General features: G+C 43.4%; 1 protein-coding gene across 19 annotated transcripts in view; it reads left to right on the plus strand.

Moving 5' to 3' along the window:
• Positions 1-16,438, plus strand: part of LOC135902791 (coiled-coil domain-containing protein AGAP005037-like) — a 583,363-nt gene that overhangs the window by 531,108 nt on the left and 35,817 nt on the right. For all 19 annotated transcript variants that reach the window (XM_065433040.2, XM_065433057.2, XM_065433042.2 and 16 more), the window contains 4 exons: positions 3,329-3,444; positions 10,443-10,573; positions 14,813-14,888; positions 15,963-16,046. In XM_065433040.2, coding sequence (XP_065289112.2) covers positions 3,329-3,444; positions 10,443-10,573; positions 14,813-14,888; positions 15,963-16,046 — 407 coding nt within the window. The remainder of the gene's footprint in view (positions 1-3,328; positions 3,445-10,442; positions 10,574-14,812; positions 14,889-15,962; positions 16,047-16,438) is intronic.

Below are 16,438 nucleotides of genomic sequence, written 5' to 3' on the forward strand. Positions count from 1 at the left end.
ACCTTATCAAGGATGTGTATGCATGCATTTTCATTTCCAAGTTTGCGAGTGATAGTCGGTGCTTAAGGAGGCCTAGCTTTTTAAAAGCTTTTTTGGTGACATAATCTACGTGTTTGTCCTACGTTGCGCCACGTGCCGCCGTAAATCTTGGACGCCATGGATGACCACGCTTAGAGCCCAAAGCTGGCATCCACAAATCAAAAACAAAAGCGTAAAAAAATACGGATGTTCTTCCTGAGCCAAAAAGACACAACAAAAAAACACGCAGAAGTTCTTTGGGAGTTGTCTAAGAATGCATAAGCAGGCGCCACTTGTTCATCTCCACGCAGCCCACTGTCATTATCAATGTTATGAAACCTGATCTGACGAGTATAAATGACAGCGCTGCGATGACACGAACTGCTATGGATGGTGATGCAAGCTAACTACTGCACTTGGCGGTGCCAGCCAGATATGACGTTCTGATCACTATAAGCTGTTATCGCGCTTTGGTTTATCCATCTCCATGTCGAACCATTATCAACCATGCTCCAGCGGCGGCTGCGTAAGGCGTAGCCGCGCGGGCCCTATCTTGAAAGCGATCTGCGATGGCGATAGAGTGTGCCGAGTGCTGATAGCTTCGTGTGTGCTGTGTTCTCACTGCTTAGTTCACTTTGTAGCAAGAGGCAACACAAAGATCAATTCACTCGCTTCAGCAGGCCCTATGTGTAAAGCGATAATTTTACGTTATGGACAGACAGACAGGTTTCCTCGCTGGGTAGGCATAGAAATGTGCACACGTTTAAAGATGAAAAGTCAATTTTGTCAGAAAGGTGGAGCATTGATGACGATAGCAGAGAGACAGCTACACGAAGAAAGGTTCATAGCTTTATCAGTGTCACGCGCATCTAGGCAAATGCATTAACAGATCTCACTCGATGACCACGAACTCGCTGTCACAACGTGAGCGAACGCTTCAGGCTGTGTCTCGGAAACTTGAAATTATCTACCAATACACGGGAACCAATGCGCACCAAGCCACAAACCATTTTGACCCAACCTTTGCACTTAATGCCACTGAGGGATCACCTCCAAGATACAGCATGTGGCCTGGGCATGGTTGTGCACCAGGAGGAGACGTGCGCAATACACAATCATCCTCACTATTTCTTTAGTGGAGGTCAGTGGCGATACTGGGAGAAGGTAGATAGGCGTGCGTTTCTGCCCCCCCCCCCTCCCCCCCTGCCTTTATGCAGGCTTGATCACGTTACCGCGTATTCACTCCTTTGCCATCCCCCTTGCTCAGAAGGAATTGTCAGCTCTCGTGTTTCTCTGAGCACTGCGAGCAGCCGGGCATGCCACTCCCGCAAGTTGTTTACCAATGCGACAAATGGTGCAGCAGTGTTTCGATAGGTGTTCTGGTCCTGCCTTCATCAGAGTAATCATTCTGACAAAGGCAGAACCATCCTTGTATATATATATATATATATACATATATATATATATATATATATATATATATATATATATATATATATATATGTAACGTTTCGGCCGTGCCACGGCCGAAACGTTACAAACATTAAGGATGCAATTTTCATAAGTGTGCACCTTCGTTTCTAAATCTATATATATATATATATAGGTCAAAGAACAGAAGCACGTGGAAAAAATACCAGGATGTTACTGACGTTTCGGCCACCTAATACTGTCAAAATCAGATCAGATGGCCATGCCCTTTATGTTGAGCGGGCATCAAATGACTTTCCACCGCATGCTACCTTCTGCCCCGCACACATCTGCAGTTCATTGCACTCATTACCATTGCTGGTGCGCACTTCGTGCGTGTTGTCATAGACTTGCCAACCATGACACTGCATGCGAAGCAAAGTCAGTGAAGTTACGACTTTGCAAAGTGACCATATGAGTTGGTGGGGCATGGAACTCAATTTCTGAGAAAACTATTATGGCAAGGTTCCACAAGGCTGGGTTGATCCAGTGAGTCAGAAGACGACAGTGATGGGCCAGCACAGCTCCAACCTTAAGTCGCTGCATTGTTTGTAAGTGACTCGGAGGAGGATGACTTCAATGGCTTTGACTAAATTCCATCATGTAAGCTATCAAGAGCATTGTTCATGCAATTGGAACAAAATACTTCTGAAAAGAGTTGTTTAGACATTGGAAGATGCTTGCATGCATGTCAGCACTGCCTACCGTTGGATGCGTTCAGAGGCAGCGGCCACTGCAAGCATGTATTTTCGTCACACTTTCTCACGACCTGATCCTCAGTGAGTTTTTAAATCACTTACCGGATGAATAGGTGTACCTTGTACACCGATGCTACTTGTATAAGTTTAAAAAAACATAAACTGCCATATTGAGGTGGGGTATGAGTTATACAAAGGTGCGACTCAAGGTGGTTTTTGAGGCGTAACTGCTAGTATTAAAGAGCAGCATGTTTAGTTACTGCGCTTTATCAGCCTTAATGGGCCTAAATTTCAAAGCCATGTATACTTTTGTAAATGTAGATAGCAACAAGACTGCGAGCACACATAATCGCTACTAATTGCAGTGGTGACATCTGTTGAAGTGGCCAAATGAAAACGTACCAAGTGTCTCAATGTACTGGCTTGCCCACGAGAAAGGGTATTCTGACGCCTTTCAACACTTGCATCCATGGCGCAATGGTTTCAATATCAGGCTTGTATGCTAGAGATCCTCCATTCAAATCCTGCTGTTAGACAGTTTTATTAACGTTTATTTAATTATTTATAACATTGTGGAGGTGAATTTGCAATCCTACAAGGTCATTTGAAGGCGAAAGAATAACGTTTAGGCAAATCCATATATACTAACCATCATTCCCACGTTGGCTGAATTGCCCTACTTGCAGCTCCCATAGACACTAGTGCCAAGGTTCCCTCTAGTAATTATTGTGTAAAACTTTGTTTTAAACTCGCAAACTACTTCTTCGCTGCACCATTCCTAGATCGTGCTATCATACAGTTAAACACATTTGGCATTAAGAGGCCAGATATACAAAAAGTGCCTTGAACTCTGCAAGAAAGCTTTGCTTTAATAACCGCTAGCATGAAACATTGATGTCGCAAATTACAGCGGAAGCTCTTTCCCCTCCTGTATTCGAGCTCTGCATAAGGTTACTATGGAAATACAATCAACAGTCTTTGTGATCGATTAGTTGTAATAATGTGACATCAAAACAGTACAAGCAAAGAGGAGGAACAGCTACTGCCTTTAACAGTAACACTAATGTTCTGTCTAAACGACCATTTATATCTTTTGGAGTACTGACAACAACAATGGTATACCTTTCTTTATTTTAATTCAGGTGATGCTGGCTGCCGTTCAAGTGGGCGAAGACCAGGTTTGTGCAGAACGACTTCGGGTGTCTAGAGAAGAAGACCTCTACAGACAAGATGTGACACGGCTGGAGAAGGACCTGTCGTAAGAGATGGCTTTTTAATTGCTTAATTAGGGAATAGTTCATATATATAGGTGTAAGATACACTGAAATGAGGCTCTAGCTTGTTTATAATATCGTCACGAGCTCTTGTAACAAAGTTCAGAAGAAATGTGAATGACAGCAAAGACAGGAAGTAGAGAAAGAGGGCGACATTTGGCGGGCTACCTTCGGACTGGTCCCGAAAAATTCCAGCCATTTCCATGGATCTGCCTTGCATATTTAAGTAAACGCTTCACGCATAACATTTGGTGGATGTGCGAGGTAACTCCCACTACCGACAACGGAGCCATCAGTACAAGATCTTCTTGGAAGCCGCCGCCTTGCCGGACTTTTGCTCTCGACCACCATCATGACTTGAGACGAAGATGCTCCCAGTACTGCATCGGCAGGACAAGCCCCGATTCACCACTACTGATAGCCACGTACATTCTCTGCAAAGGCAAGAGAAGATGTCGATGAGTGGCTGACCCATTATGAGCGGGTAAGCCAGTACAATCACTGGAATGCTGCTTCCCTGTTTTCTTTTTGACCGACACGGCAATGATTTGGTATGACAACCATGCGGAGGCGCTAACCACCTGGGCCTGTTTTGTTGAGATCAAGAAGTGTTGGCTATTCGGATGCTAAGAAGAAACGAACAGAATTAGCATTAGGTCAGAGGGCTCAGGTCCTCAGCGGGACATGCACAACATTCATCGAGGAAGTTCTAAAACTGTGTAAGACCATAAACCCTCGAATGTCAGAAGAAGATAAGGTGGGACACTCTTTAAAGGGAATCACGGAAGACGTGTATAACTTCCTCATCGGAAAAGACAACTTGGAAACCGTATCAGACATGATACGGCACTGCCGTACCTTTGAAACACTGAAGATTCATCAAAAAAACACTGAAATTTGAATGGCTAGCTAATGTGACGACTGTGGCCAGTGTGGACACGAGTTCTCCAACAGACTTATCCTCCACCATTCTTCAGATTGTCCGTGAGGAGCCCCTTCGATATGAAGAACAAGCACATTGTGTGGCACCACATTACAGCTCCTGCGCTTTTCGAGATGCCGTTTGTGCAACCCCCTTGACTCCTCGGAAGCACTCGATAAATGCTGCGGACTTTGGCAGCTATAGAGATGGCCCACATTATGACCTGAGCAAACCTTCCTATAACGATTCTTTTGACCAAAGCCTTGATCAGCGCCCATGCTACGTTCGTTCTCGACGACCAGCCACTGCCTATGACTTGCAATGCGAGAATATTCGTTACTCTCCACGCACGGCCGTGGCAGAAAATTGTCATCAGCATTCTGAAGTTCGCCCTATGTCAGTGTGCTACAGCTGTGGCACACCAGGTCACATAGCCAGATATTGTAACCAATGCCAACCATAAGGCTATGGGCAATCAATGCTGTCTCTGTGGCACAGTGGTCACATCTTGGACACACTGCGGCCAGCGAACTCCACTCTAGGAGGCCACTTCCAAGAAGACAGGCCACGTAATTCCACTCTAGGAAGCTACTTTGGAGAAGGAAGAACCTGCAACTGTTCACCTGCTTAAGATCACACTCTGACGCCACCACCAGCTTTCCGAGCGCACCGATCACCATCTACCTGGCTGCACATCACATCATCATCCCCACAGCACCACTTCACGTCACCCCGCCGGAAAACTAGCCAGTGTGGCTGATGGAGGTAAGGTCGCTGCAAAACCTTTGCTGCTGACTGATATACCTCCAACTATTTTTATGCTGAAGAATAGGGTTCATGTGCTTATTGACGGTGTCTCCACCATGGCATTATTGGACACGGGCGCAACTATTTCCGTCATGGGTCTGCTGTTTAAAGGCCTCCTGGGACGCAAGGTTATGTTTCATTGGGACCAGAGCTCTATAGTTTTCGTAGAGTGAGCAGTGACTAATTATACCCGGTTGGTGTTTGTAATGTGGATGTGTCCTTGAGTGGCCGAGTTTTTAACATTGAGTTTACTGTTCTTCCTCGTTCCATTCACGACGTCATTTTAGGGATCGACTTTTGCAATTGTGTGGTGCCCATGTTGTTGGCGAATGGATGAACTAAGTCTGGGCGGGAGTGTTGCATCCATGATCTTGGAATACTCGGCCAGCCAAAAAGTGTGTTTTGTGTTTCCAAGGATACAGTTGTGCTCGCTTTATCTGTGATCCGTGTTTCTGTTGTTTGTTCGGCTTGCAAGCCGTTTGATGCTGCAGTGGATCCTGTACATCTGAACTGCCTAAAGAAAGATGTGTTGGTTCCGCATTGCATGGTATCAGTGCTGAATGGATGCACAGGGCTGTAGGTGACAAATTGTTCTACTGAAGCAGTGGGGCTGCCTCAAGGCTTAAATCCTGCCGTGTTCCAAGATGACTCACTGATACCCATGGCCGTGCTTACAGAACTTGCAGACACAGGTGAAGCCTGTAACATGTGCTCTGTGGACTCAAAGATTCTTTGCATGGTCGCTAAATCGCTCAGTGATGATAAGCATGTGGCGTACGTTGGTGGCCCTCCTTGTAAAGCACTCCTCAGTATTTGACTGGTGCAGAACGACAGCCCACCATCGATCCCTGCATCTAGAACTCGTCACCGCCTCAACACAGAGTCTGCCCAACCAATTCGACAAAAACCCTATTGTGTGTCACCCACAGAGCGCAGGATAATTGGCAATCAAGTCGAAGAAATGCTAAGCAAAGGAGTCATCCAAGAATCATCTAGCCCTTGGGCAGCACCAGTGTTATTGGTGAAAAAGAAAGATGGTACATGGTGATTCTCCATGGATTACCGATGCCTAAACGCCATTACTAAAGAAGACGTGTACCCGCTTCCCCAAATTTATGATGCGATCGATTGCCTTTTTGCGGCCTCTTACTTCTCTTCTGTTGATCTGCGGTCAGGTTGCTGGCAAATTCCTCTGCACAGTGACGATAAGGAAAAAACAGTATTTGTAACGTCCAACGGATTATTTTAATTTAATGTCATGCCTTTCGGGTCGTGCAACGCACCCGCAACGTTCGAAAGGTTCGTGGGCCCTATACTGCACGGCTTTAAATGGGACGTTCGTATGTGCTACCTGGACGATGCTGTGATCTTCGGGCAAACATTTAGTGAGCATAACAAGCATCTGGAGTTGGTGCTGAACTGTTTGGAGAAAGCCGGCCTCGTCCTGAATTGGAAGAAATGCCATTTTGGTGAATGACAAGCTCTTGTGCTAGGACATCATGTCGATAAAATTGGTACACGACCAGATCCATAAAAGAGTGCGGCTGTAGAGGCATTTAAGGAACCTCGTGGTGTCAAGCAGCTACAAAGCTTTTTAGACTTATGTTCCTACTTTCAACGATTCGTTCCTAGATTTGACAACATGGCCCATCCTCTTATGTGCCTTCTCCAGAAAGGCACTCCTTTTGAGTGGACCACAGAGTGCGACTCTTTGTTCCGTCAATTAACATTCCTCTTGATGTCGCAGCCTATTCTTCGCAACTTCGATCCCTCAGCACCAACAGAGGTTCGCAACGATGTGAGTGGTGCTGGCATCAGCACTGTGGTTGTTAAGTGCATGAGTGGAAGTGAGCACGTGATTTTGTACGCATGCCGCTCCTTGAATTGCTCCAAGCGCATTATACAGTCACTGAGCAAGAGTGCTTGGCAGTCATCTTCGTGGTGCAACGGTTTTATTCTTACCTCTACGGACACCCCTTCACTGTGGTCACAGATCATCATTCACTGTGCTGGCTCGTGAATCTTCTGGACCCTTCTGGTTGACTTGCACATTGGGCTCTGCGTCTACAAGAGGACAATTTTGTTGGTTCGTACAAGAATGGTCAATGACACGCTGATTCTGATTGCCTCTCTCGGATGCCTCTTCCAATGACTGAATGCGACGCTGACAACTTCAATCAATACATTGGCTTTGTATATCCGGAATTTTCTGATATGGATACCTTCATATCCGAGCAGCAGAAGGACGAGAGTTTGCAACCGCTCTTTGTGACCGCACATGAGCCTTTAGGAAATAGCCACTTTCACCTACGTGATGGCATCCTGTATAAGAAAAGCTACTCGACCACTGGTGCACACTACCTTCTAGTTGTCCCCAAAAGCCTCCATATTTAAGTACTATGTGCCATGCACGACGATCCAACTTCTGGCCATCTTGGCTCCACAAGAACGCTCGGCTGTGCTCAAAAGTGCTTTTACTGGTCCAAGATGCATCACAATACCGAGTGGTATGTCGACAGCTGCACCGAATGCAAGCGTTACAAGTGACCTCCAAACACGCCGCATGGTCGGCTTCAGCCAGTTCCGCCTTCCAGCGCCCCTTTCAAAAAGTTGGTACAGATCTCCTGGGCCCTTTCCCGCGATCCTCCAATGATAACCGTTAGATTATTGTGTGTTAGACCATCTAAGCTGTTATTGTGAGATGGCAGTGCTGCCATCGGCAACAGCAGCAGAAGTCTCCCTTTTCCTATTATATTCTATCATTCTACGACATGGGCCTCCTCGCACTATAATCAGCGCTCGTGGGAGACAATTTACTGCAGATGTTGAAGAGACCTTTCGTCTGTGTTCAGCTAGCTTCCAGCATTTGATGCCATATCATCCACAAACTAATGGTCTGGTTGAACGTACAAACAGCATCCTTGCTAAAATGCTATCCATGTATGTGGATTCCTCACATAAGAACTGGGACAGTGTCTTGCCTTTTGTCACCTATGCATTCAACACCGCAACACACAAGACCATCAGTTACTCACCGTTCTTCCTTCTTTGTGCTCGTCTGCCTTGCTACATGCTTGACACCATATTTCTTTACTTTGCTCACGACAATGGCTCTATTACCAAGATCCTCTGTCAAGCAGAAGAAGCACAACACCTTGCTCGGCTATGCACCCTGGCTTCGCAGGACCGATCAAAGATCCTCTATGACGGCCGTTGCCTACATGTATATTTCGATCCTGGTGACCTTGTGTGGCTCTGGACGTCATTACGGAAGCGCGGCTTCTGCCAGAAGTTCTTGGCCCAATATGTTCGACCTTACGTTGTACCCAAATGCCCCAACAAGGTCAACTATTGCATTGTGCCCCTCACAAGCACTGGAAGACACTCAGCCAAAACCGAAGTCATGCACGCAGCCCGCTTGAAGCCTTACAATCCACGAGCAACTGACTGACTTGCTCGGTGGGCTTTGTGTGCCAATGAGGAAATGTCACAAGCTCTCGTAACAAAGAGCAGAAGGAGTACGAATGACAACAAAGACGGGTAGTGGAGAAGGAGGACAGCATTCGGCAGGCTACCTTTGGACCGCTCCCAAAACATGCCAACCGTTTCCATTGATTTGCTTTGCATCTTTAATTAAATGCTTTGTGCGTAACAATATAAAACAATAATGAATATTTCATCTTCTGCACATCTGACATTGACATTGGACAGCTCATTCTTTGTGGAAGACTCAACTTGCTGGGCTCGTAGAACCAGATGATTGAACCTATGATTTTTTGTGAGTGCATATTCTTTAGTGGATTTTAAAGTATGTGGTTCGGTTTAGAATAAGTGTTAAAACAGAGAGAAAGAAAACATTTGCATTCTCTATTCACCAGTTTTGTTCATGGTAATTGTTAAACTCTTGAAAAACTTGCAGTTGCAGCCTGAAAGGCAGAGTATTGATTAGACAACTACACAAAGTGAGGTTCATAGTTTTATTGGCCATATAAATTGCAGTAAACATTCACTTACTAATAAATTAACAAGCATGGTGGTAACAATGTTAAAGGACCTCTCACCAGGTCTGACCATTTTGAGCTGACATGCGCAGAGCATACAGCGTGCGCTAACAATCGCGTTTGCTAAGAATTACATCGCTACGCGCCGTGGAAAGGTCCGAAATTTCAATCCGAACGCTGTTTTCCCTTTCCCTCGCGGTGACCACTCTCCAAACCAGATAGTGACGTTCTCGTGTCCCTGCATCTACGTACTCGGGTCCATAGTGTGACGTCGCTCATGGTGACATGTGACTTCGAGACCTATTCAAGGCAACATCTGTTATTTGTTTGATCTGTTGCTTGAATTGATGAATTGAAGTTTAGACAATGAATAAAACACACAAACGGAATTTCTGCGTGTTTTTTGTTTTACTTTCCACCAAAGCAAGACAGATGTACTTCCACTTCGTTTGCTCATTCCCACGATCGTGCATCCCATGCACAGGTACCGAAACTATGCCATTTTTTACTGTGTCCCCGCACATTATTATGCTGTGCGTTCCGCTTGTTCTGCCTCAGTATTCGTGTAGCACTGAATTATACCGCTAGTCATGTGTGCTTGTGAACAGCGTGCAAAATCGTGCGCTGGCGAAACTAGACATCACAACAGCTTGCGCGCAACGCCGTCAGCGGAAATGTGCAGTGCCAAAAAAAAAATTAGGAGAAAAAAAAAACAACGAAGGCGGTGCTTGTGACGTATGCATCACGCGATCCTCGAGGTCCGACATGGGAGACGCTTGCGGAGGCTAGACGGGGCGAGTGGAGAGTATGTCTCGCTATACAATAGAGCTCACCTTCAGAAATCACGGGTTCGCGACACTGAAATATTTCTATCTTGGCTATTAATGAGCCGATTTGAAAAACTTTTGAGGCAGTACACTCCCTAGAGGACACGTAACAACTTCCAGTGTATAACCAAAATTTGCTATGCGGCCTGGTGAGGCGCCCTTCAAGCAGTCACAATGTAATGAATTCAAGACACTTTAGATCAAATATAATGAGCATGCATCAAGTATATGAGCATACACTCGTATGTATTCAAGTATGATGCTGATACCTATCTTAAAATTCACATTGCATCCTAGCTACTCAGCTAAAAAGTTAGCATGTTTTCTCATTTTTCCTTAGATGACTCAAGGACAGGCAGGCTCTTGACGTTATTCTCTTAGTGCATTGAAGGGTCTGTGGTGATGTGGCACCGAACTCGTTGCAGTGACTTGGAGAGTCAAGTGGAGGAGCTCAGGGGCAACGTGATCAACCGTAGGTGCCGAGTGAACATGAGCAACGTGGAAAGCATGGCTCTAGTTCTCAGCAGGGCCAGCAAAACAGTAGCAGACCTGAAAGGTGAGTGTGTTGGGCTAACGTTGGGCTAACTTAGCACTGTACTGTGCTGCCCCTGTGGTTGTCAGAACATAACACAAGAGTACCTACCATCAGGGAAAACCTGGAAGTACTGGAGTTTTCAGGGGAATTCGTCAATGCCGAGGAATTCGGAGTAATGACGGAATTTTTGCCGAGTTGCCTTGAATAAGAGAAATTGTTAAGTACGAGAGTTTTGATGAAGCTATTGGTACACCAGAAGGAAGCGTTCAACTGAACCTACGTAATCTGCAAATTATGGTGTCTTTTGGTGGTTTAAATTGCGAGTGGGAGAATGAACGAGCGGATAGAACATAATGAACACATGATTCAGTCAGCTCTGATGGCGCATCCCGCTTACCTAGTTGATGGTGTGTTGGTAGTAGTAGTTGTTGAAGACTATGAACTGCCATAGTAACTTGGCAAGCTAAAAACCACTATTTCTCTATTGCACTAGAATCACCAGTGTCATAAGTCTACAGTGGAATGTTTATGAGAACTGTCAGGAAAAACCTGGAAAAATCTGGGAATTTGAAAACGCCAGTGTTGCAGACACCCTGATAGCAGCGATTTTTCACACGCAGTGGCAAAGATGTTGATCTTTCAATGCCTGGGTCACTTTTACCCAAAATTATAAATCAACATGCACTAACCAGGCTTTCAATTCATTTGTCTTTGGTGGTGATAAAGCATTCATGCAGCCTACATAGCACATTTTTGAAGCACGCACATGTAATGTGCACAAGAAATGTATACTGCATTCTGTTTAATTTTTTTATTTATTTATACGTACTGCAATCCTAAGAAGGTTATTGCAGGAGTGGGGTACAAAATGAAGAGTGCCACGGACACAGCAAAGTACAAATGCAAAGAATATGTAAAAGAAAAATGGTGCCATTACATACATATATGCATATATACATAGTATACAATACATTGTCCTAGGAATCAGAGGTATCAACCGGTCATTGCTTTAACAAAATCGTCAAATGGCAAATTTCGAAGGTTACGTGAAAGCTGGTTCCACATTTTGATGGACCGGGGAAAAAAAACTATACTTGAATTTGTCAGTCCTGGTGTACAGAGGTGTTATATTTAGAGGGTGAAAATTTGGTGTGTTGGATGCTTTAGCAAACCTAACGTATTCCAAACATGAGCAACGTTCTGAGTTAGCAGTGGTGTGAAACAGTTTAAGACTTTCTACACGACGCCACTCTACTAGGGAAGACAGGTTCAAGGAGGGAAGGTTAGAAGAGGGAGAGAAGTCCTTGTCATAACGCCGGTATATAATTTTAATATCTTTTTTTTTGGACAGATTCTAGTTTTTTTTAATGTTCGATTTCAAATATGGATTCCAAATGGCACCCCCGTATTGTTCTATTGACTCAATTCTAACGCTCCCTGGATTGTAACGCGCACCCGTTTGCCGTGACCTAAAAAAAGAAAAGTCCTTTACAGTGTCGCTCACCTCATTCTTTCATACAGAAATAAAATTTTCTCTCATTTGGAAAAAACAAAGATTTACTCCCAATGCACTAAAGTTGTGATAAATAAAGAAAGTCGCAGTTACGACCAAAAGGCGACGCATCGATTACAATAGCGAATTAGCAGACAGCTAGGTACGTAGTTTTATTGGTTGTACAAATTTTTTAAACATTCACTTACTAACTAAATTAACTAGCATGGCGTCACGTGCCCACAAGCAAACGTGAACACCTCTCACTCAATGACCGTGGAAACTGTTTAAACGCTGGAAAGAGGAAGTGCGGTAGCAGGAGCGAGGAAATTTACCTTTGTGCGGCCTCTCGCTTCGACGCGAACTAAGGAATGAGAACACAGCGTGGTGCACCTAGACGTGTAGATTTGTCTCCGTCGCACATCGCTTTCAAGATAGGGGCCATGCGGCCGTGCCATACGTAGCAGCTGTCGGTATGGAACGCCTCTCCTGTTTGCTCCAGTCCCGCACGCAAATTCCGGGAACTCCGAACACCCGTGATGCAGCCCAATTTCTGTCCGTCTCCACACATGTAATCGCTTTCCTTTTAATTGCGGCATCGTGATCGGCATGTGCTTGCAGTCGGCCCTCCCATGCTGATACTAGAGCAAACATAGAAAACGGTAAGATGGACGGTGCACCAACCTAAGTTAAAGGAAGCATTACCTTAACCCACGTACTACAGCACATGGAGAAAGTTACGGCAGTTAGGCTCGAAGCCCGTACGAGGCGGCCACATCGAAATGCCACTGGAGATATGGTAACGCAGATTTAGGGTCATACTTGATTCTAATGTGAATGCAATTTTTGGACCCGTTTTATCGGAAAAAAAGTATTTGCATTAGATTCGAGAAAATACGGTGAGTGAGCAATTTTGTTTCTTTAGGGGCCGAATGCAGTGAACGCTTTAGGTAACCTAGATGTGCTAGAGCTTTAGAACAGGTTGCTTCAGTTTGTTTGGAACAAGATAAATCGTGTGTGAAAAGAATGCCAAGGTACTTATATTGAGAAACTTTTTTCAGAGGAATACCATTGAAACAATAGGGAAGGCACAATTGTGTAGTACGTGTCGAGAAGGACATTGAGACAGTTTTGTGAAAAATGATGTTTATCTGCCACTTGTTACACCAAGTACAAAAGTTGGAAAATGCTTTATTCAGAATGAAATGATCTCCATGACTGGTAATTGAGTTATAGATAATGCAGTCATCGGCATAAAGACGAATTTAGTTGATAGCATGTTGTTGGGTAGGTAACTTACATACAGGAAGAAGAAAAGTGGGCCTAAAGCTGAACTCTGTGGAACACCAGAGGTTACGGCCACCATAGGTGATTTGGCAGAATTGATACAGATGTATTGCAACCTGTCTGAAAGAAAACTAGAGACCTAGGTAACTAGGCTAGGATTATTTAAAATACTATTTAGGTTATGCAAAAGCTTGGATTGTATAACTGTATCGAAGGCTTTGGAAAAGTCCACAAATATGGTATCGACTGGAAGGCTTACATCTACTGCAAAGCAGATGTCATGAGCAAATTCAGATGTTTGCATAATGGTACTGAGGCCACTGCGAAACCCATGCTGGAATATTGTTAAAGTATTGTTGGCTTCAAGAAACTCAATAATATGTTTGTACGACGTGTTCTAAAAGTTTACTGCAACTAGAGTATAAGGAAATTGGTCTGTAGTTGGATAAGTCTTGTTTAGTCCTAGACTTTTGCAAAGGAATAACTTCCGCAATTTTCCATGCTGATGGAATGGTACTTGTTTGCAAGGATTTGTTGAATATCACTCTAACAAACATGCTGGACCAGAAAGCGTACCTTATGAGAGAGAAATAATGAATGTTATCAGAACCCCAACCTTTCTTTAGAATCTAAGTTTAAAACCATGTTTAAGACACCTGGCATATATACATTTAAGTTACTAATAGGAAGTCATGATTCTGAACTGAAAGGAGGGATTTTGAAGTTGTCTGCAGATAAGACTGACTGAAAATATGGGTTGAAAGCAGTTATAATAGCATGAGGATCGTTGGTGGAACCATAATTTATTATGAAGGATTGAGATGTTTTACCAAGTGAAATCGCACCCGAAATTTTTTTAGAAATTGATTTTAGCATGCTAGGTAAAGTGATGGCATAGAAGAAATCTCTGGCTGCTTTAGTTTTTAGTCTAAGTTCATCCTTAATAGCCTGAAGCCTGCTATACATCACAAAACAGAATAAGTCTATTAGTCTGAACTCGTCCTATTTGTACTAAATTATGTTTTGGTGAATCCAATGGGCCCATTTAAATTTTCTGACTTCGCGTTGTACTTAAAGAAATAAGCTCAATTTCTTAACTAGTTTACCTGTTGACCAAAGATGTAAAAGCTCGCAAACCATTAGCAACATTCTTTAAAAAACAAACTGCTGCTTGTCACTTATGTTTACATTACTCACCGTGTGAAAACTTTCCTATTTAGCTCTTCGGGAGGCATCTGCATTATTGTTCTACTGAACATATTTCAGAGAAACCAATCATGTTGTTTCAGAAACAAATCATGTGGACCCATGTGCATGGTGTCAACATGACATAATGAACTGTGTTGCATTGTCTTGCTCTAAATTTGATTGGATTACACTAAACTCGTGTAGATTTGATTGTTTATTTGAGTGCTTGCATGAATATGTGATTTTCACTTAGCTGCTCTTTCATGTATTATTTGTGTTCTCCTATTTTCCAGCGCGGTTTCCAAATCTACAAGAAAGCTTGAAATCAGTCATGGGAGCAGAAATGGAAGTTGTTGTTAGAGAAGAAAAGTGAGTGTCCGTACATTCTTGGATCTTTCCTGTTTATCTTTTTGCCTCACATCACAAAAAGTTTGTCTTAGTAATTGTAAGAAATGGTGCATCTGCAGCATCTGAAGCTGTTGCTTTTTGCCAACTTTCATTCCATCTTTCTTAAAATGGATAATGCAGCAAACAACTTGCTTTTGGAGAAAGAAAATGCAGCGTTTACCAATTAGGAATACAGTATTTAGCAATCAGACATTTTGCCATTTCTTTTGGTTCTGCAGGTGCGAAAACAAAATTGGAATTCATCTTGTTGACATGAATTTTGGCTCAGTAGTATCGGGAGATGCCATTCTATATGTTGTATAGCCTGTCATAGCTTTCTGTCATAAGTAATTAATGAATTATTAGCATCTGTTTTACAATGTCAAGAGCCTGTGAGGACTACCTTATGTCCACTCCGAGTTCACCTTAATACACAGTGCAGTTAAACTTCAATATAAATAAATCGGTAAAATCGGCACTTTACTTCATTATATTTAAATGCTAGCTTTTTTGCAAATAAGTACGATCGCTGTCGATTTTTCTTAGACGGAAGGGGCCGTAAAATTTTCCTAATTATCAGTCAATCGTAAAATACAAATTTGAGTGAGAGACAAAGTTCATTTTTTTTTTATTTTAGAGTCGTCAACCAATGACAAGGTTTCACAGTGTACTGAAGATATCTTTACAAGGGTGGTACATGGCAAAGGTACATGGTACATGGCTCTTCCACATAACACAAGAACAGCAGACCAGCGACAAGAAAAGTTGTTATTCTAACATATGGCTCATGTGCCTGATTCTAAGATGCTGCTGGCTGCACCGAATTGACACACGGCTAAATGGAAGCTGTGTGCTGTTTGCGATTTATTTAGGGAGCTTCACCTTATAACACAGGCAGTTTCTGAGCACCATGTAAGCTGCATATCGTCCTAGAGTAACATATGAACTTAAAGGAAAGTGCTTGTAGTGAATGGCAGTACTTCACAAAGCATTCATTATCACTGCAGCACAGCAGTGTTGCTGATTCACTTTCTTGCTTCTCTGTATTCATTGCAGATTTCTCAAGGAAGAGCCAGAAAGGCTAGAAAATGCACTTAGGAGGTGCAAGAAGCTCACTGGGACACTAGTTACGTTAAAAAGGTTTGCAATGGGCTTTTCCTTTCAGATTCTTTATGTGCATTCAATTTCTGTGCAGTTGCAGCGTTTAAATCGTCACATTTCTTTAATGGAATAGGAACATTTGAAAAAGGTGTCTTGTAACATTGCTTGCTTCTTTTAAAAAGCAGAAAGAAATACAGAAGCCATTCTGTGTGAATGCAGTGATCACTAAAGTAGATTTGGTCTAAGTTAGTGTGACCATCATGCATTCAGCCTTGAGGAAACATATATCCTTGACTTAGTAAATATGGCAACAATATATCATGAAAAAAATAAAGAAGCTCTTCACACATCTTTGAGACAGGTGCTTGCGAGTATTGGTTCAGAATTTCCGGGTGATGGAATACCAAAGGGTTTAGGTGGCCTTGCCCTTT

The sequence above is a fragment of the Dermacentor albipictus genome, chromosome 1, assembly GCF_038994185.2.
Source record: "Dermacentor albipictus isolate Rhodes 1998 colony chromosome 1, USDA_Dalb.pri_finalv2, whole genome shotgun sequence".
Taxonomy (NCBI): Eukaryota; Metazoa; Arthropoda; class Arachnida; order Ixodida; family Ixodidae; genus Dermacentor; species Dermacentor albipictus.